At 40.6% G+C, this 21970-nt stretch overlaps 1 protein-coding gene across 2 annotated transcripts in view; it reads left to right on the top strand.

Moving 5' to 3' along the window:
- The first annotated feature begins 1552 nt into the window (after positions 1 to 1552).
- The window catches only part of chchd3a (coiled-coil-helix-coiled-coil-helix domain containing 3a), a 65285-nt gene continuing 44867 nt past the window's right edge, over positions 1553 to 21970 (top strand). Inside the window, exons 1-5 of one of the 2 annotated variants that reach the window (XM_087180095.1) lie at positions 1556 to 1799; positions 2895 to 3170; positions 3726 to 3819; positions 11402 to 11495; positions 20713 to 20893. In XM_087180095.1, the coding sequence (XP_087036221.1) occupies positions 1719 to 1799; positions 2895 to 3170; positions 3726 to 3819; positions 11402 to 11495; positions 20713 to 20893 (726 nt within the window). In that variant the 5' untranslated portion in view covers positions 1556 to 1718. Of the gene's footprint in view, positions 1800 to 2894; positions 3820 to 11401; positions 11496 to 20712; positions 20894 to 21970 lie in introns of both variants that reach the window. The other variant, XM_023429184.2, reaches the window with a different exon arrangement.

Genomic DNA, 21970 nt, shown 5'->3' with positions numbered 1-21970 from the left:
TGACATTGTTTTATATCAGAGTCTTTTATATCACGACATTTCTCAAAACCAGAGTATGATCAGGGTGACTTTTGAACACTGGAAATAAATCATGTACTCATCCCGGCAGTAGCCCCCGTGGCACTCAAAATTTCCCTGGAATTTTCTAGTTCCTTATAATATCCTCTGCAGGCGTATCAAATTTCCAGCTGCTGTATGAGGCTGTGTGAGTTTCTGAAATGGATATTGTTTATAAAAAAGAAAGTTAAAATTATGCAGAAAAGCTGAACTCACTCAACACACTTACAGTTTAACTTTTTCTATCTGTTTCTACATTAATATACATAAACAAAATGACTAATTTATTGACTACTTGATAAAAATTCCTGCTGATGTTCGAGTTGAAGATGAATGTTAAGCATGTATACTTGACCTTTCTGCATTCATCTGATTCACAAATATTAATGAAAGTACATTTTGTCTTTTTTTCATTCAATATTTAATTGTGTAAATGTATTTTTTGTCTTCTCTGTGATTGTTTTGCACTTTTCATGTATCAAATATTCCAGTACAGTCAGGTTGTAATATCCCCCTCCCTCCACTCTCTCTGCAGCTCTATTTCCATTTCAGGAGCTGTCTTTGTTTCTTCTGATGGGTCTTGCAACTCAAAAAAAATCAATCTGATGATAATGTTCGATCATTAAGGCCACGTACTTCACCCTTTTCCGTCTCTCATAACATTACTATAGTCTTGCTTTCCTCATTTTGTCTTTATGTCAGCTCAAGATGAGCAACATTGCAAATAACTAGAAAATGCAATTTCTGAAGAAATTGCAGTGTGGTTGCCGGCTTCTGCAAAAGCTGAAGCTAAACTGCATTGCTGGCTTGAATTTGTATAATCTTGGCCCAGCCCTGCCTGCACTCTTCTCCCCGACCCCAAGAAACTATAGTAGTTTAAAGCGACTGATTCCCATGTTCAGTCAGATTCATGGGGTATCAAACCTCAGTGCTTTCAGACCACAATGTTTCCTTATCATGCAGGGGAATACTCAAACCAAGTAGGCTACTAATAGCTGACACAAAAAGCTTAATAAAATTTGATCATGTGCTTTTAATTAATAATTTGTAATTTAAATATTTTATTCAGACATGGTATAAAAAACCAAAATGTAAAGCAGTTGAGGAATACATAGTCTTAGTCTAATGACAAATATTGTGTTTTTTTTCTTTTTTATGCTACCATATTCTGCAAAAAAAATTTTTTTTCAAGTCTTTATTATATTTTGTTGTGTACAGAGTTTACCAATGCTGCATTCAAAGTATATGTTTATGTTCTATCGGAAAATAGATAGGATTTTAGGGAAAACAAACATTAACTTTAATGTCATGACATTACAATGTCGTCAAAATGTGACAATTTCTGCCAATTTTCTAGAGACTAGTTATGTCAAACACTACAAATCAGACAAACGGTGCTGTCACACTGCCAGTCTATCGCTTACAAATAAAAACCAATGAAAACTGTCGATGTAAAGACGGTAACCCTTCTGTCCAATCCACTCGCGCGTTCTTCAAGTACGTCATGCTAAGGAAGTTCGGACTTGCTGAAGTAGAAGTGTGTGGGCCCTAGCCAGCTATACCTGGCCCTAACACAAGTAAACTGTCAAAAAACAAACGTGGATGTAAGTCGTCCATCTTACATGTAGATAACTGACACTTTGACAACCTGCGGTCTGACAATGGGAGCGAACAACAGTACCCGCCGCGTGTCATTTGAATCAGATGAGAACGAGAATATAACGGTGGTGAAGGGCATACGGGTAAGTGACATTATACAAATTGTGTCGGGCAAACAGCTGTTACATGACTGCCTTAATCCAGAATCAGGTGATACAGTGATGTGATAGAGTGAATCAGGCTGTAACGTTAATGGTTTGCTAAGAGGAATGATCAAATATGGCTTGTCTAAAAGCAGCTATGCTACATTGCAAGCAGACTCTTGCCAGTCTGTAAACTCTCATTCATTCTGAAAGCTACACTGTAGGTTAAGCTAAAGTAATGAAAGAGTTTACAGTTTAACGACACGTTAGTTAATAGGTACTGCAGCGGTTATGAGATTTGGAAAGAGTAAACTTTTAATTATCTTTTTGGAAATGTTGACATTGACGTCACCAGCCACGTGTTCTGCTGTCTGTTACTCAGTTTATGAATGAGAGTGATTTCCAACTGGACAGGATGTTGCCTTCTTAGTTCTAGATAATGTTCTCCTTGGGAGGTTTTTGTTTAAAGGTGGAAATAGGTACATGGTGTTAAGGTGGATGGTTATGGAGTCTCTAACAGCTTCTGTTATGAGGTGGGAGTTGTCACAGGTTCTCTCCTGCCACTGTCAGCTGATGTTAAATATAGATTGACAGGCTTTAGCTGATCAGATAAGACTTTAGTTGGCATGTCTATTATTACTCAGTTTGTAAGCCAGCCAAGGGAGGCTAATGTTAACTTTCAATGAGGTGTGAGGTGTAATCCTGTGTATACCAATGCTGTTTATGAAAATGGATTGAAAACAAAGCTTTTTCTTCCATGGCTAGAATAATGTCTCGTTTTCCATAGGAACAGCAACTCAAAAGCAGAGTTTATCACTTCGGAAAGTACTGGAAACAGGGGGGAACAGCTAGGCCATGACCCAGTCCACAGTTATAAAAAATCAGTACCTCTAAATCTCACTTATCAATATGTTGTAGCTCCCTTGTTTAATCCGTTCACAAAGAGAAAAGTAAAAATGAAAGGTTGTGCTTTTATGGGGAGTTATGTGCTGTAACTGTAGATGAAATATACTGTAATATTTTAATTATGTCACACTATTTCTGTAAAACAGTCTCAATGTTCCTCTGAAACTTTTCTTTCCTTCTCCTTTGCAGCTCTCTGAGAATGTCATCAACCGCATGCGGGAACCTGTAGTTCCTCCCAAACACCAACATGCTCCCTCTGCGCCACCTTCCATGGCGCCTACACTCACTCCTCCTCCTCTTCTACGGCCAGTGCCTCCCCTCTTTGACCCGATCACTTCCTTGCCTCCCTCCTCTCCTCTTGTAGAACCTGTTGCATCTCCAGCTCCTCCTCCACCAGCCCCATCTGCCACAGAGTCTGTGGCTGCACCTCCACCACCTCCTCCTCCTCAACCTCCTACAGAACAGGTAGTAGTCCCCACCATAATTGATATGGTGCTCCCAGCTTCATCACCCCCAAATGCTGCTACTGCTGTTGCTGCTCCAGCTTTTGAGCATGAGGTGGCTGCTCCTCCTCTTCCTGCTGCTGTCGAGCCGGTATCTTTGCCTACACCCCTCCCTCCTCCCTCTGCTCCTGCTCCCTGCCCTGCTCCAGCTGTGGTCGAAGCGATCACTCCGCTTGCTCCTCCCCTTGTAATTGAACCATCTCCTCCCTTAAATCAATCGGTTGCTTCACCTCCAGTAATTGAACCCATTGCTCCTCCACATGTGATTGAATCCATTGCTCCTGCATCTGTAGCTGAACCCAAGCCATGTCCTCTTCCTGTCATGATTGAATCCATTGCTGCTCCCCCACCTCCCAAATCGGAACCGCTCTCTTCCCCTGCTGTTCTGGAGCCTGTCACCATCCTGCCACTACATCCCTCAGGGGACACTTCGTCCCCCCGGCCTGCTGAGCCTTTTGCTGCACCTCCCCTGCCAGAGTTTACTGCTCCTTGTGAACCAGTTGCACCTCCTCCTCAGCCCCCCTTGGAGCCAGTATCCCCTGCTTCAGTCCCTGAGCCACTGGCAGTGCCTGAGTCCAGTCCAGTCCCACCATCTCCTGCTGCACCAGCTGGTGAGTTTTATTCCAGGATGCTGGAGGTTTGTGTTTGTAACATATTTCATGAACAAATGCTGATGAAGATCAAGGGTAGCTCGAAACAATGTTAAGAAATAGACCGGATCCAAGCAAGCTATACTTAGTGTTAACTGGATTTTTGCAGTTGTGATTCTTGACCTTGGAGGCACCTGGACAAACTTGTGTCTTGTGCCTTCCAACAAGCAACAGGAATGAATGCTTATTTATAAAAAACAGAAGAAATTAACTGTATCTTTCATTTGATCCTGAATGTATGGAGCATGGTTAATTAGGAAGCAAAAGTTATGAGGAAATGAACTCAACTGACCAAGGATTTAAGTCCAGCTACATTTAAATTTGTATGGGTGTTTACTTTAAGCCACTTTAAGCTTTTTGTCTTGAGCTTTTGGTGCAGATTGCAATTAGTCTTCATTTTAAAAATGGGCCTCACAGTAGCTTTTGTCATATGATGATTCATTGCCAACCCCAAACTGTTAATGAAATGATGAATTCTTTCTTGTAATAATGTTAATAAATTGATGCTGTAATTAGTAGCCCTCAATTCTGCAGTTTCACTGTGGAGCTCAAGTTATCATGATAACCCTTCTTTTTCCTGTGGTGTGTGACCTCACTCAAAAAAGTGATCTCAGTAGTTGCGTCTTTTTTTTAGTTGCATGTGGATATGTTGTTCTTTTTCTCAACATTTTCTCATTTTCTCCTTCAGTAAAGCAGCTATAATCAGTATTTTCACTTGGTGAAAAAAGCTATGGGTCATATGACAACTTGTATGTGATAGGAATCACTTGTAATGAAGAACCCACAGAGAATTATCGCCCAACTCTGCAGCTCCTGAAAGCTTTACACAACTTTACAGCATCCTTTAGCTCACTGTTTTGGTTTTCTGGCCCGCAGTTTTACTGTTTTGTTTCGCTCTCAGCAGTGTTTTCAGCTACAACAGGCAGCTGTTTTCAGCAAAGAAAGCTCTTAAAAACCCACTGTACATTACCTGTCCACCACACAACAGCAGACAGACAAAGTTTGCAACTAGCTGGTAAACATAAGCTGCCTTGCAACCCTGAATTTATCTAGACATTATCCAGAGGAGCTGTATGTGAGAACGCAAATGTCCGAATCAGTTGGACCAGACGATAAATGGGCTTTACCCTGCCAGCTCCCTACCACAAAGTCTGCATGATGTCCGATTGAGTCGATGTGGGAATAGAGCTAGTCAGTGGCTGGAGAATTCACAGCTAGTGAGTGAGCACGTTGATGACGTTTTCTATCCAGCTTCCTGCACACTCTACCAGGCACCACCCCTTGCCTAAACCAAATGTAGTATTATTCTTGATGAGGACGATCACCTGTTGTGTGCCACCTGTGTGAAACGAGTTTGTGATGCATTTAGCTGCTTAAGTGTCAGGTATTTCCCTCAGGACTTGATGGAGACAAAAAACTGACCTAAAAGGAGAGTGAATATCAGACTTACATTCAGTACATAACCTGACCCGTGGTTCCAAATTAATGCTAATGTTACTCCATATCTTCTTGATGTGTAAATTGTTAATTATTTGCTAACTCACCTCAGCTTTTTGTGGTGATAAAATGTCAGTATTGTGTTATTAGCTTGTCTCCACTCTCCCCAACTTATCAAAGTTCAGTTATTGCAGGTTTAAATACAAAGTAGTGTTTAGGAAGAGAAACATAGGACATTTTTTTATGAAAGGTTAAGTGTCGAGAATCTCTAATTGCTGCTGAGAAATGCAGATTTTTCTCTTTTTTTAGGTTTAATGACATATTAAGTGCAGTCGTATATTTTTGTCACAAGAAAGAAGATCGAACCTGTCACTACAGATAATACAGCATTAAACTACACTGATATTCCGGGGTTAATTGAGTAATATTGTTTCAGTGTAAAAATGTGTATGTAAGTACTCAAACACACAGACCAACTCACTCCCTTTCCACTTGATCTCTCAAAGCAAAGTTTTAGCCTCAGTGTCTCTTAAGTGTGGGTGCACGTCCCTTATCTCTTGACATATCCGGCAGAGGACATTTGAATGTTACCTGTTCATTACACGGTACAGAATGGGGCGTGGGTGCAAGTTCTTCAGAAGGTGGCATCCAGGATGTGGGCAGGCTTCCCCATCCTTGACTGTGCTCAATCAGTAAGGTAATTAAAAAAAGGCCAACTTATGCCACGCCACACTGACTCCAGTGATTAAAACGACACCTCTGCGGTTTCACACAACAAAACACTAGGCCTCATTAAGGTGGTGGGTGGGTGTGTGTATTGTGTATTCAATTTTTATTTGGCAATGGGGCTTCTCTGATATGACACTGAATTTTGAGTGTGTCACTTGCCTTTTTGTTTGAGCACATTAGTACAATTGATCGATTAATAGGAGTTATTCATGTTCGTTCAACAAATTTTTGTAACTTGTAGCACTGAGGCAACTGTAAGCACAGTTTCATTTTTCTCCACGTTGAACCAAATTATTCCTCCATTGTTTGCGCTAATTGGTTTTCAGATGAAAAGATAAATACAGCACTATCGTCACTTAACTATCACTTAATTTCGTTAAAGCTGTGTTGTGTGGCTATTATAAAAAAGTGCCTGCCGCTGTCAGGGCACAACACAACAAATCCACTGATCTGTTTCCTCTTTGAGTGGTCAGTTACGGATGCAAGTCCTCACTTCTCTGTCGGGGGATATGTAGTTGTCATTGCTGCTGTGTCTTTCCATTTCTTTTCTTCACTCATTCAGTCTTGAAACACTGATGGAAAGTTTGAGAGGGGGCAAAGGTCTCTCAGGACCAGCTCTACTGTCCATCTTGTGTGCACAGTACAGTATATGTGAAGTGTTCAGGATAGTGAGTATGTGTTTGTATTGGGTGTATTTTTAATGTTGCTACACAATCACCACCACACGATGCATTTTGTTTTATCACTATAGTTTCCATTTAACTGCAACTATGTGGCTGACTCTTGCTTGCCAAGCATGGGCCCATATATTTATCTCACAACACTAATGTGTGTTGACATTTACTGAGGTATTTTGAATATACCTTCCTTGCAAGGTCACCTCACAGCTTAATATGTACCAAGCTCACCAAGTACTATAACGCAGAGGAAAAAAGTCAACTTGGACGATTGATCAAACATGCTCTTTTTAAAGAACAAAAAAAAAAAAAAAGGTAGGATGAATGTGAATGTGAATCTCGTTAAAAAGTTGCAAAGTTCAGCCCAATCCTGAAAGGCTACGACCTTAATGAGGCCGACATTGATTATGTGTGTCCGCCAGAGTTGGGTATCGAGTGAGGCTCTCAGCAGGTCGGCTGTCTCTAAATCATGGCCAGAGTCAGTATGTGTGCTGATTACGCCATAGTCAAGGTTGAACCTCCTACACCTTCTCCAGTGTGCTATAAATATTCATATGCCAGAGCCCACACACTGCGCTGGACTAATAGTCTGCTTAAAGATGTCTCCCAGATGCAGCATGAAGAATGGGAAAATGGGAGAGACAAAGAAACACATTGGGAGAAATGTGGGCTTGGTGTGTGTGCGCATAAATGTGAGTGTGAAACTTGTGAAATATATCACTCTGCTTTTGAAACAGACTTTTCTTGTTATCTTGTGAAAATGTGAAATGATCAGTCTAGTTCTATTCCATAACATGAGATTAAATTAACAGGAAAGACTGTGAATAAAAGAAAATCAGAAATGGCACCTGCCTGCCAGGGCTGGAATCTTGCTCTTGGCGCTTTAATTTTTAATTTTTTTCTCCTTTCATATTTGAACATAGTGAAAGGTGTGCAGTGACTCGACTAAGCGCAAGCTAGAAACGTGAGGAAGTGGTAATGTTACAGATTATGCCCTCCACACAGGTCCTGGGGTTAATGAAACTTCTGATGAGAAACGCAATTTGCCTTCATCTATTATCTCCACTGCCAATAGCCTGTGCTCCACCGCCTCTCCTCCTCCTCTACGGGTTTTTCCACAGGGTTTAGTGATTGGTGCGAAAGGAAAGGAGGGGGACACGTCTAAAAAGATGATGAGTTTTTAATCTTTTTAACATTTACATGTCCTACTCAGGATTGACACAGGCTCTGTCGATCTGGAATTGTCTCTGACCCTAACCAGCCTCCCTCAAGGACCCCAGACAGTGTTTATCATATCAGAACCTGTTCTCTGGCTGACCCTGTGGGCCTGCTAGCTATCTGAATTCTCTCTCTGCAGGGTTGGAGAGGATGTGGTGATAAATGAGGAGTTGCTTAGGCTTGCCTGAACTTAGAGGAATTTTAAACTTTTACTTTTCATAGCGCACTGCTATAGGGTATATATTTTTTAAGCCTGAGAGATTTTAAAGGGCAGATAATGCTGAAATGCCACTCTTACCTGATGGAAGAAGTTCATAATGACGGGGCTTGACCTCCTGAGGTGGCACTTGAGTATGGTGTTCAGTACGCAGTGTTATTCATCTACTCTAAAGATCTATGGAGGGAATAGTAAGTAATTTAGAATTTTCCATCAACGGGGCTCTGAACTGTTTTACAGCTGCTAGTTTCATAGTGGCCCAAAGCTTAAGTACTCTTTTCAGTAATAATCTCAAATTTAATTGTGGCAAGATGACATGAGCCTGTTCATTCTGTACAGCACTGATTGACTATGTTTTGGCCAAAGGCAGCGGAACAAGCTGGAAACACAACATTGACATGCAATATCACCTTATAAAGTTGTTATATCGAACGTTACATGGAACAACATGATGACTGAGTCATGTTTCTGACCACCTGACGAATTAAAGTCCAATATTAACCATCATCTTATATTTTGTGTTGGTCTCTATTCACTTAATAGAGAAATATGTGGGTTTTTTTTTAGCTGATAAATGTTCCATTATGCTCACCTCAGCACCCAGCTCCAAACTATGTCTGAGTGCAGTTTAGTACTGAGTAGTGTACAGTGATGTTATCTGAGCTTTTTCACTAAAAACAACTGCCTGCTGCATCTGAAAACTGTTGACAGTGAACCAAAAAATGAAAGTTCACGGACGCTAAAACACAATGTAAAGCTGAGGGGAGCTGTAGTCAAGTAAAAGGTAAAATGTTCATAAATCTGTTGTTACTTTTGTCGACATCTTTATAATGACTATAATTCCAGACAACACACCAGCTCTGATATCATGGTCAGCATTATGCTGATATAGTATATTGCCGAGCGCTTGTCCTTGGGAGACCATTATTGCGCATGTAGCTAAAGTGCACTTTTCTCTACATATAATTACCACATCATTATAGCAACATATAGCATCTGATGTTTTCATAGTTTTCTGATGTTTGCTACTGCTGTTATTTGTTACTTTACAGACATCCCTGTTGCAGAACCTTTTCTCAGGACTCTAGTCTCACAGGTTGTCTTCCTGCTTTATTTCTTAACAGAGTTGTAATTAGCCTCTCCTCTGCAGTGAGATCAATGGTGCTTCTTAGTGCTGTCAAACATGATGGATATTATTTTCTCACTCTCTGGACAGTAGGTGACAGCAGTCTCTGTCTTTGAGGGTACACTATGCAGCAAAAAGTTGTAAACTGTCAATCACCGATTGTGTTTGCGCCAGTGTTTCTTCTGAAGCCCTGTCAGACAAAACCTCCCCCTACCTAATGCTTTTTCAGTCTCTTTAGTGTAGCAAATCGTTGTCATACTGCGAGCTCTTGTTATGTGTGGTTTGCCGCAGAGAAGAAAAGGCTACAGAGGGTGGAAATCAGAAAAAGGGATTAAGTTAACTGTATTTTTGTTTTGCGTGTTCAAGCAGGAATGTCACTTTCATGGCACAGGAGAGCAAATTATTAACAGCAGTTGTGCCAAAGCCGCTGAAGGAGGTGAAGAAGACTCAAATGACAGAAGCTGGAGGGAGAGATACTTGTTAATGAGCAGAGATTTATCCATAAGTCATCCATGACACCAATTGCATTAATTGTAGCAAGCTCTTGGAAACTGGTGACCTTTAGTTCAACAGTGTCAGTGGCTTGTGTTTGTCTTTATATTCTTAAAGATTCCAACTTTTGTGTGTTTGTGAAATGTTTGAAAAGTTATTTTGAATCTTATGTATTCAGTTAGTTACATTACAAGTGTATCTTTATTTAGTCTTCAGAATACATAAAAGACACTGAGGTTGAGGCCACTATGACAGTCAGTCTTATTGAGTCAGCGGTGTTAAAAGGATACTACCACCACTGCTCGAGAAAATATCAATTTGAAGCTAAGAATGGTGGGTCTAATTGTTTTGTTTCTTTTTTAACCTTTCCCTGAGAGAGGTTTGTAGTTTGTTATTCTGTCAATGTGTCCACAAGGTATCTCAAAAGGCTTTAAATAGGTTTCCAAGACAACTGGTAGACTGGCTTTGTGCTGAGTAACATTTAAAACATTTAATTAGACTATGATATTGATCTGGAAGTTGGGTTTCTGCTTTTAGACTGTTACTCTTTTTCTTTTTTTCTTTTTTGATAAAACAATGAAAGTAAAGTAGATAGACTTAATTTTAAATCCTTAGGGAATGTTATCACAAATTAATTTAACTTCACATTGAAGTGAGTGAGGCAAGTTGGGGAATTGTATGTGTTCTAATGCTTCCAGTTGCGATACTGAAAGAACATAATTAAGAAATCAGCCACCACTAACACCATATGTTGGACTTAAAGAGAGGCACAGATGTGAAATCATGACTGTAATAACCCCTAGGCTCTGCAGCGTTTTAAATCACAGAATAAACGCTGTAGCTAAAAACATTTTAGGAGCATTATGCAGTTCCCTTTAATTATTTTTTTTCCTTTTACCTGTGTTTGTTTTACAGCCCCAATATTATAAGAAAAGAATGGCTTTTCACATTTTAGGTATTATATTGTTAATCTGATTTAGCTGGATTTCGTTTTTTTTGTGTGTGTGTGTGTGTGTGTATTTGCCTTTCAACTGGCCTGCTGTTACCACATATTACCAGGTAATAATAGACTCTGACAATAGGGATTATCCCATCTAACTAATGCAGCGGGAGAGTAATCTTGACACACTCAGACACTCCCCCACTCACTGCAGTGTCGCAGCACACCGCATGGCACTTCTGTCTTCAGAGCACGTTTTGGCCTGGTCGCCGGCTGGCATCTTTACTTTCATGCTTAATTACCTGCCAAGATAGACTCGTGGAGACATGGAATCATACATGTATGATGCCCCTGACATGAATATATGTAGGCAGGGTGGTGTGTGTGTGTGTGTGTGTGTGTGTGTGTGTGTGTGTGTGTGTGTGTGTGTGTGTGTGTGTGTGTTAAGGCAATATGGGCATTTTTTTTTTCTTCCTGTGTTTAAATTCGTTGCATGTTATGCTTTAATGCCATAGTTTCTTCCTCAGTCATTATAGTCTAAATGTCACACATCCTTTCCTTTTTTCACTTTTTAGACAGTATCATTCTATTCAGTGTCCAAACAAACTCAACATGCCTGTCAGCAAACAATAGCTGTTTATTTTAAAACCTCCCTCTCTAACTCTCTTTCTCTCTGCTGATGCTTCTTTTTCTCCTTTTCTCCCCAGTTGATGAGGAGGCCTTGAGGAGGAAGATCACTGACGAGCTGTATAAAGGCATGGAGCAGGAGAGGGCCAAGGCAGAGCAAGAGCTGCAAGCTTGGTGAGATGCGTGCACACAAACACATACACATCCAGATACACACATGCTGCTTTAGCCTGGAATGGAATACCAGTTTTTGTTTATGACCTTGCACAGATAATAAGGTAAGTTTTGGATTTGAAATACATTTTTTGGGGGGGGTTTGAATCCTTAGTGTTCCCTCTTTTCTTCTCATCGCCCCTCTTCTCTTTTTCTTCTCTTCCAAACTTTCCTCCTTTTGGATCATGATAGATTGAATCAGGGTACTACACTAGTGTCAATTCCTGTTCCACGATTTCACTAGAACCTGAAGATGTTTTCAGATTTGACTGTTTTCCGCTTTCATTAATAGTCAAAAAGGTCAGCAGCAGTCTTTCCGATCCCCACTGTTTCCAATCTACCTCTCTTCCGAAGCACATCAGCACTTTTTCCTCCCTCTATTTCTGCTTCTCCTCTCCTCCTCTCTCGTTCACTCCGGATCAATTAATCATGCCTGAGGAAGAAGGCCGCTATCCTGAGGTAATTTCCTGGGTGTTGAGTGGGTGATCCATTAGCCCTGCCTGATGAAGAAACACACTCTTCATGTGAGGAGCGTATACAATTCTATCCTATCTCCCGTTTCCTATCATCTCATGCGCTCTCCTCATCTCTCCACTTCTTTTCGACCCTTAAGAAGCAGGTGCACATGCCATAATGTCCGATAATTGTGTTGCTCCCCCTCTTTAATAGACCTGGATGATCTCCAGCAGAACCCGCTGAATGAACGACTGTGATTAGCTACTAAATGCACCCTTGTACTGTATGGGGAAAAAACACAACCTTTCTATATCCAAAAGGAGGTAGTGTTAGCCTAGCAATTAGCCTCGTTTTTGAGGCTCATTCAAGAAGAGAGAAATTAACGAGAGGTGTTGAGAAATCATTTGTCTATTGATTTTTTTTTTTTTCTGGCTATTTTATTTTTTTGATGTAACTGCTTCCTGCAATTCACTTATTGATGTTTCTTCAGAGGAGTAAGCGCTTCAAAATTACACCGCCTTTGCAATTAATAGAAATCATAGTGGCTTTCAAGCCCTCAATTTTTGTTTGTGCTTGGCATGGGCTGCATTTTCACTTAAGAACCAAACATGGAGTGATAAATAAGCAATCATCCGTTAGCCAACAATTGTGTATGTGTGTAGATGCATATTAATATCAGTTTTTAACGTGTTGTTTGCTATTCATTTGTTGGTTCTTTTCTTTTGCCCATTTTGTCGCATTATTTTTGTTCTGTTCTGTTCTTTTGTGTTTGTGCGAGTGTGTATTAATGCATGTGTGTCCATTTTCCTAGTTAATGGTTTGGTAGGTAGTAATCACGGGACAACCATCTAGGTGCATTCTGGGAATTGAGTAGAACCTAAAAGGTGCAGCTCAGTGATGGGTTTTATCTAGAGTCAGTAAATCAGAAAACAAATCACAACATAATGATGCTGAGATAGAAAACACTTTAGAAGATTTAATAAAGATTAATTTAACTGTTTGTTTAGATGGCGCAGAGACTGCTGTCCGCACTTAATCCAACATCTGATCACAATTCAAGTCTGAACATTTCAATGTGGTTTAGGCCATCAAATTCATTATATAATGTGGCTCGATCTGGCACATAATTCTTTCTAATGTAATCAGATTATGAAAATGGTGTGTTGATTTATGTAAGCACTCCATTATGTTTCTTTTTTTTTGCCACTACAGTTGAACTTTTCTATTAATTTGTGCTTAACGGGAGATAAAGGTGACTGATGCTTTTAAAAAAAATTTAAATAGGTAAGAAGAACACATTGTTTTTTTTCTTTTGTTTTTGTTTTTCTCTCATCTGGGTTGTCAAACCATAATTAAATTGTGGTGGTATTTCACACTCCCACAGTGCAGATGGTAACTACAGAGAGTTTTTGGTTATTGAGGGCAAACAAGGCATAGTGATTATGGCCTTCGCTGTTTGGAGACTGAATAGCTTTTGCTGCAAAATTGAAGTAGAGACGTAAAATATCTTTTGTCTGCGAGTGTATCAAAGCTCAGCTAACAAGACTGCACAGTGCCTCGCTACTTATAGAACCCTGCAGTGAAACAGCTGCACAGCTTGAACACAGAAATGGAAGAATATGTGAACTCCCAGGTCATAGGAAAGAACACGTGCACACAAGCTACTTGAGGCCAAAATCTCAAGGTCATGTTCAACCCCAGCAGTTCCTCCTGCAGGTTGTTGGTTGTTAACATGTCCTCGAGGAAGACACTGAGTTCTTACTTGCTCATTTATTGTAATTGCCAGAATACACAAATAAGTGCAGATATCAAAATACAGATCTGTGAAACTGATAGATAAACAGTTAACAATAAAACGTCCTGTTGCTAATCACTCTTAAGTCTTTTCCATTTTAGAGTACTTTGGGGCATTTATGCCTTTATTAGAAAATACAGAGCTGACAGGAAAAGATGAGTGAGAACAAGGGCGATTACATGGTCAACTTTGTAATTCTGTCCTATGCAGTATTGCTGTGTTGGGCGCATAGATCTAGGGAATTTTGAGGAACAGTGGTGTTTAGATTAGGCAGTATTTCTTCTGTTTGGCTTTAGGGCCATAAATGAACTCCAGAGATCTGGCTTTGCATGTTTTGCTCTGGAAGGAGTGAAGTAAGGGCTCTGTGAAGAGTTCATTTGGGTGCAGCCTATACTCATTTGTAGCAAGGAGCGGCTGCAGGGAGCAGATTTGCCTCTGCCGCTTCTCTGTGAGGCAGCAGAGCAGAACGACTCAGAGAAAAGGATGAGAGAGAAGGACGGATGGGGGGGGGGACTCTTACACCATTCGGTCTCTCCTCTCTTAGCCTAACTCCTCCTGTGTCACCATTTGATCCAGTTCTTCTTCTCTGTGTGATTCTCGCTGATTTTCCTCCACCTTTCCTTCCCTTTCTTCCTTATCCCCTTCCCTACTGTTTTTCCATATTTCCTGTATTCCTCCAGCCATCTCCTTTTGCCTGTCCCTCAATCTCCCTTGTCTATTTCTTTCTATTTTCTTCCCTTCTTTCTTGTTCATGTCTTCTTCCTACCTCCCTCTCAATCTCCGTGTTTGTGTCCACGCAGTGTACACTTAAAGGTTAGTCATCGTTGTGAAACTTCTGCCCATTATTTCAGCATGTAGTCAAGCAGCTTGTGTTGGCTTGTGTGATATAATTGCATGTCAGACTTTTGAGTGAAAACACTGACCTTCCTTCAGAGATTCTGTCTTCCTTCCTGCGTTAACCAGCCAGCCCATTAAATTCTTTATTGCTCACAGATCAGACGCAGACAGATAGTGTAGCCTATACATTTTTACATGTTATTTACATCATTTATCTTTGTTGCACAGAAATACAGACACACACACACACACACACACACACACAACCTCCAACTCAGTTTAACAGAGCTAGAAAGTTAGGATGTTATCAGAAAAATAAAAAGTTCCAACCTGATTTAGCCAAGATTGTCTCTGGGGAGGTATGATACTTTTTAAAAGATGTTCAGGAACCGGTGGCATTACTAGTCTTTGATCAGATTCTCTTACTGCATGTGCCTTTACTTTTTCTTCAGAATATTCTAACTGTGACTACTGTGAAGACATCGTACACCCCAGCAACATTACAGCACTCTCACACGCGGAATAATAATAGTTATAATGATAATAATAACCATATAATCATCATAATAGTGATAGTCTTACTCGTTATAATAGTGATAATCATAATAATAATTGTAATAACTGCTATTTATATACCACTCTTCCAAACCAAGTTTACAAAGTGCTTTACAGGCATAAAACCAGAAAATAGACAGTATAGATACAAAGGTCACTGCAGCAGCCACGTCATACTCTCAACCAGTGACCTAGCAGCTACTGTGAATCAAACCCAAATACCCTAGCTATCACCTCGAAATGCCCTAATAACCATACAGAACATCACAGTATACAGCTAATCTCCCACCAAACATCTGATGAATTCTAGGAACCACCTACTGCCCATCTAGTACCACCCTAGCAACAACAACCATCAATCCATGCCCAGCCACACATCCAAAACAATCTAGCAACCAGCTAGCAACACCATAGTAATCATATAGAATACCATATCAGCTACCTACTGTCTAGAACCTCCTTGTACTCACCTGGTACCACCCTAGGAACTGTGCAAAAACCTAATCACTCTACACACATCCTATAAAACATGCAGAACATGATAGAAACCCTGCAGCAGCAAATGAAGGACACATTAATATCTCCTCACACCAAGAAATTATATTGCTATACCCAAGGTACCCACGCCGCACCCATGTCGTAACTAACTATCAATACCCTCCTTGCTATTAAGCAATATCTCAGTGGACCTCATAGAATTTTCTTCTTTAAATTTTCAAACCGCAGTTATAGCATTACAGGACGTCCAGTCCTCAGGTTTCAACATTAAGAACATTTCACAACCTGTACATTTTTGTGTGTTGCTTTTCCCTCTGGGGATATACTGTATTTACACATGTGTCATGCATCTACTTTTTCACTACCTGTATCAAAAAATTTTATTTCCAACAAAACACTTTATTCCTTGATATCTTAGTATATGGTTCTTTCCTGGTAAATGATACATAAACTTGGTCTTATTGTTGGAAAATGCCCCCATCCCCAGAGTATAAGGCAGTTTCAAACAGTAAATACAGTTTTGAAAAGAAAAAAAAACATTTCTTAGTACTGTAACCTGCTGTTGAACTATGTAGTCGAACATTTATGGTTATTGACTCTGTCCAATCTCCTCACAAATCAGCTCTCTGTGGTTTGTGTATTACCCAAGGTGGTCTTGTATAAACAGATAGAATCAGTTGGAGGGAGTTCAATACAAGCTTAGATAATTTCTAATATCATCCCAGTGTTTAAGCTCCATAAGACATCCTGGTAGCTACACAGAATGATAACCATCAGGCGCTGATCTTATTCCACACTGCTAAGGAGGTGGGCGGTTTATCTCGGCTCTTTCACTGTATTAAATGGCGGAATGTTTGGAGTTTGAGCTTTATGCTCGTCTGATATTTGAAGAGACAATAGCAGAGGAGAATGAGACAATGATATCCGCTTTTGACAGTTTGCTGCTAACGAAGCAGGGTGTTGCACCAAGAACATTGCAGTTATCACTAATTGTGGGTAAAGTAGAGGGAGAGTACAAAATGGCTTTTGAGTTGTTTCTGCAGTGTGGAGGCTCCTCTAAATTAATCTTCCCACTGTCCTTTGTTTCCCATACGCTTAATTTTAACTGTCCCAGCATTTCACAGCCACCACAACCAGGTTTGGTGTTTGTGGGTGTTTATGTGTGAGCGTGTCAGGGAGAGTGCATAGCTCCATAAAATATTCATACGCAGCATTCAGCGACATTATTCCTAACATCAATATTGCATTGGGCCTTTAAATGCCTTTGTTTCAAGGCACTTGGGTCGAGCCTGCACTGTCATGCAGGTCTGTCACAATCCATCCTGCCAGGGAGACTGTATTGAGACACACCTTGTTTGGATAACAGGTCAAAAACTGGAAGCATTAATGGGTGAAGAGCGGAAAAAGGAGACAGAAGGTGAACTGATGGGGAGGTGAAAGGGGAAAAGGTAGGAGACATGAATTTAAATTTTGATATACGTGCAAGGGAAATTATATTTGCAGTGATTTACTGTCGAGCAAATTTTTTAACATGACGAGGGTCGTTATTGGACAGTTTATTCACAGACACACACTCATACACACATGTACAGCTTGTCTAGACTATTGGCACTTCGGGTTACTAAGCTGCACTGTCTGTAGTACTTATTTTTCATACAGATATGATAGTGTCCTAAAAAAACTGGAGTATGCCCAAGTACTTCTGTTCAAGGTCATATCCTGAAAATAGTGAGTTACTTCTCTGGAAAGGTCCACAGTCCAGCCCACTTGCACTCCACTCATCTTCAAATTAATGATACATCACTTGTTCCGCCTTTCCATCTTTCTGTTTTCAAGACTCAATCCACTGAGCCATCAAAACACAGGTTACTGGGCCAAGATTATCCTCTCTTTCTATCCAGTACCGGGCCAAACCTCATCCACTTATCCTCAGAAGACATGATATTTTCTTTTCTTTCCCCATACATAGGTGCTGTCCCTCTCTCTGTCTGACTCAACCATTCTCTCTCTCAAAGCTGCCTTTTCCTAGCCAGTGCCAATCTTCTACAGTCGAATGAAAAATGTGTCCAATATCCCGTGGACAGGGCAATAATGACTGGAAACCAATAGAGGTGAAGCAGACAGATAGCATCCAGCTAGTGAAAGCAGTCTTTGCTTGGGTTCGCACTTGTGAGGAAGTTAGTAGACAGACTTCTTTTTACTGTCTGTTTTCTTGGCCTTGTTCCTTGTCCCAGTTGTAGCTTTTGGTCACCTTTCATTTATTATCTTAATTTGGCAAAATGCCCAACAAAGACTTTGCTCAGTGGGTATCACTTTTTGTGGGCGTGCTTTGACCTTGCCTCGCTCAATTCTGGTTCACTCCTGAGTGTCAGTGTTACTGATAGGTGCAGAGGACAGTGTAGGTTGTCCTTACAACATCTGCACACTTTCAACACTTGCACATTGAATAGTTTAATAAGTGGAGGCAAAGTTTGGGTAACAAAGCTTTATCTAATATTTAATTCTATTGTGGCGGAACTGGTTTATCTACTTAAACATTTATTTCTTGCAGATTTTGTTGGATACTTGTCGGCTGTGGTCGTTTCTTATGATATTTTGGTACATTGGTGACAAAGGTCCAAGTTCATGTCATAGAGGGTGAATTTGTTGCTTTTACTAGCCCACAAATCCTTCTCTAAAAACTCTATAAACCCCCCCCTCTCTTACAGCACCAGCAATAGCAAAAGCAAAAGCTTCTTGAGTAAAGGTAGCTTAGGTACATTAGCAGTACAGGCAGGGAGGCGTGGATCGTGGGGAAATGGTGAATGTAAAAGGCCATTAGAAGGCTCCCCGTATGAGTGTGTGAGTTGGAGCACAATGATGGATGGAGTGTGCTGACGTGTGCAGCCCAGTGGACTGTGAGACCGGACATGGCTGGTCTCTCTCCGTCTCCCTCCATCTCTTTCTCCCACTCTCTGGCTCACTCCCTCTTTGCTTCACTTCCTCAGGGCCAAACATGTCATGTCGCCACTACTCACGCTCGCTCTTTCCTCCCTCTCGTTTCTGTCTTTTCCCTCTGTCTCCCCGTCTCTCGGCTGGCTCTCCCCCTGCTCTCTGACATTTAGTGGTGTTGCAGGGCAAATGGCAGCTTTTGGACATTAGACATATTTTCATTTGACCTACCTGGCCTCAGCTCAAAGCCAAAGGCATGGGGTGGTGATCAGTTAGACCAGGCTGTCCATCATGGTTCATCACTGTCTAAATTTTTGGGTATATTCACAGGTGAGTGAAGAGATGAATGAGATTTTTTGAAAAGCAATAACAAATGAAAACTCTTCACATTGACAGATCAGTGGATGATATCTAGAAAAAGGGAGCTCTGAGGTGAAAAAGGCATAAACTGTATCTATGCCTGTTACCACACCCTTGACAACCAGGATGATTCACTTGAATTATCATAATGAGCAGTGCACAAACCTGATGAGGCTGTAAATGAGTAATGCATTAAACTTCAGTGTTCATGAATATCAAAACAAAAATTTCACACCTTTTTTTTTTAAAGCACAACTTGAAAAATAAGGGAAATAAAAGTAAATGTGTTATTTTAATAAACTCGCATTTAAAAACAGCTGTTGTTTAACAGTGTTTCCGCAACGGGCATCAGGCAATAATCGATCAGTTAGACCTCTGAAAGATGATGGATAATAGATGGCTCCTTTTGAATGTGGAGGAATTTCGTATGGAACGGTTATCCTAGACTCCTTCACTTTCAGACATCTTCCTCCTCATCACATTTACCTTTTAGGGCTCTCTTGGGATTTTTGTCAGGCTGGAGTTTATTAAGATCCTTGCCATCTTCATTTGTGATCACAATTCACTCCGTCTGTTCTGTGTTTATTTTACCTTGCTACTAATGTTTGATTCCTAGCAGAGGAAGACTTTCAGGGTTTCAGGGACGTTCCTCCTCTTCTCCAATCAAGCACACTGTCGCAGAGTAGGGAGTGCGTTGCTAGGCAACTATGAGAACCCAGTGACAGGGTTCAAATGTTGGTCTTGTGTCTGCAGAGAGAGTAGTGCCTCTGTGTATATTACTGCTTCATTGGATTGATGATTCTTGTTTTGGGGAAATGGTAATGTTGTCTATTACATGTTGATGGTTAAATTACTCTTCAGTGTAAGTTATTTGGAAATAATATGAATGGATTTGAACTCTGACAGATGCTAACCGACCGGTACGTCAGGGAACCCAGTCTGGGACAGTTAGAGTTCACCTTCTAATGTTTCTTTTTCAGTGTCGATTGAGTATGACCACTGACTGTATGACTTCTCGATGTTGCCCCCTCTTTGCAAGCCGTGGAATAGCAGGGACATGTGAATGGATGAATCTGACATTAGGATTGAAAATCAATATACAAGTATATTGGCCTCTATCTATGCTTCATTAGCACTATAATTGTATTTATGACCTTTTAATTCTATTGGGAGACAAAGCAACAGTGCAGCATGCAGTACAGCAGGTTTGTGAACGTGGGAAAAATAATAAAATACTCCATTTTGATGGTTTTATCACAAACCATTTACTGCTCTTAAGAATGACACCTGATATCATATTTCCATTAGGCCATTTGCCATCTGTGCTTAAGATGATTATTTTATGGAATAGATATATTTTTAATTAATGAGCAATAGATACATGTATGGTTTTTCAAAAGTTTTTAATTTCAAAGTTGCTTGATTTTGGTTTGAAGTAAAGAAATATGCAAAAGAGAGTTTATGGTCATATATACAGACATGTACTGAGGGAACACAAAAGGACCTCAGTGTGCAGTGCTGTGAACAGCCTAACTTTGTTCATTGAAAATCTGAGTAGCCAGTCATGCATTATATAGATACCTATAGGGGAAAGAACACAGAGTAGTGTATGCTGTGGTCCTGCACCATGAGGTGCACTGTTATTACACTCTACAAGCTCCACTGTTGTGCTCTCATAAGGATGTAACATTTTGAAAGGGGTTAAAAATTGCATTGATCATGTGAATTATTGCTAATGCTCCGCAGGTTGGAGTCGGAGAAGGCCCGGGCAGCAGCGCAGGCTAACGGTGACGCCCAGTCCCAGGTCCAGAATGAAGTGTCCAGGATCCTGTCTGTGGAGCGGGCCGTGGCCCAGGAGAACCTTCAGCAGGCAGTCTTAAGGGAGAGGATCGCCACTGAGGATGAGCAGCTGCGTGCTCAGATCTTTGTAAGTAATTGTATGTAGATGTATGGCAGCTGCTGTGAACTTTCAGCATCTCATTTTATCTTGCCAAACAGTTTTATATCCTTTTAACATTCAGTTGGTTCAAATCTGTGCCACGCTGTCAAACAGATACTCAATATTTTAACTGTATGACCTTGGAAGCACAGACTCACTGATGAGTGCCATTTTTACATGAAGACAGGTCCCATTTTATGGTCACACATTCCTGTTCTATCACACAGACACACATAAGTGAACTCTATTTGCTGTAATCGACAGGTCATGCCTGGTAAAGTGACAAATGTCAGGGCTGTGAACCACAAATCACATTGAATGTTTTTTTTCATGGTTATTTTCAAGACAGTTTCTGCATCATAGCCTTATCTACATAATAGAAACTCAGAGGACAGTTTCAGTTCATATTAATCAACATACAGTAAGTAACCCTATCTTCACTGTAGCCACATCTTGTAGTTCGATATTTTTGTCCTCTCTGCCTGTTGATCCTGCTGTAATATGAAAGCTACCTTAATTTTGGGCTGCGTTTGTCTTTATTTCCTGTAAATTGCCCTTGTAAACATTGTCAGATGAGCGTTCCTTACCACACACACAGGCAGCGCATTGTTTTCAAAAAGAAAACACATTTTCCCTGGAGTGCGGCTGCTGTTTACAAACCTATGCTATTGATTATATAGCTCATTTCACACGCTCATCGCCGTAATAGAAAAATGAATCATTTTGTTGAGAGGGAGAGAGAAGGGGAGAGGAACGTTGACGTGATTCCATGCCGCAGGACAAGTGTATGAGTGATCCCTCGTTTGGAACGGTGATCAAATCGAAAGGGAAAAAAAAAGGCTGAGAGAGAGAGAGAGAGAGAGAGATAGTGAGGGAGCGAGACACATGATGTGATGTGTTTTTCCCCCTTCAGCATCTGTGAAAAAAAACATTTCAGTCGCAGTGTTTGTGTTATTTAATTTTTGTTGTTTTCCATAGGGAGGGGGGGCAGGACAAATGAGGGGAGGAAGGGCAAGAATGTAACACCTGCTTTGTATCTGTTATGTATGAAGCAGCGCAGTGGGG

The sequence above is a fragment of the Seriola lalandi genome, unplaced genomic scaffold (assembly GCF_002814215.2).
Source record: "Seriola lalandi dorsalis isolate HSWRI2012SDOR001 ecotype SW California unplaced genomic scaffold, Sedor1 jcf7180002054889, whole genome shotgun sequence".
NCBI lineage: Eukaryota > Metazoa > Chordata > Actinopteri > Carangiformes > Carangidae > Seriola > Seriola lalandi.
This window is presented reverse-complemented; position numbering and strand designations above follow the sequence as displayed.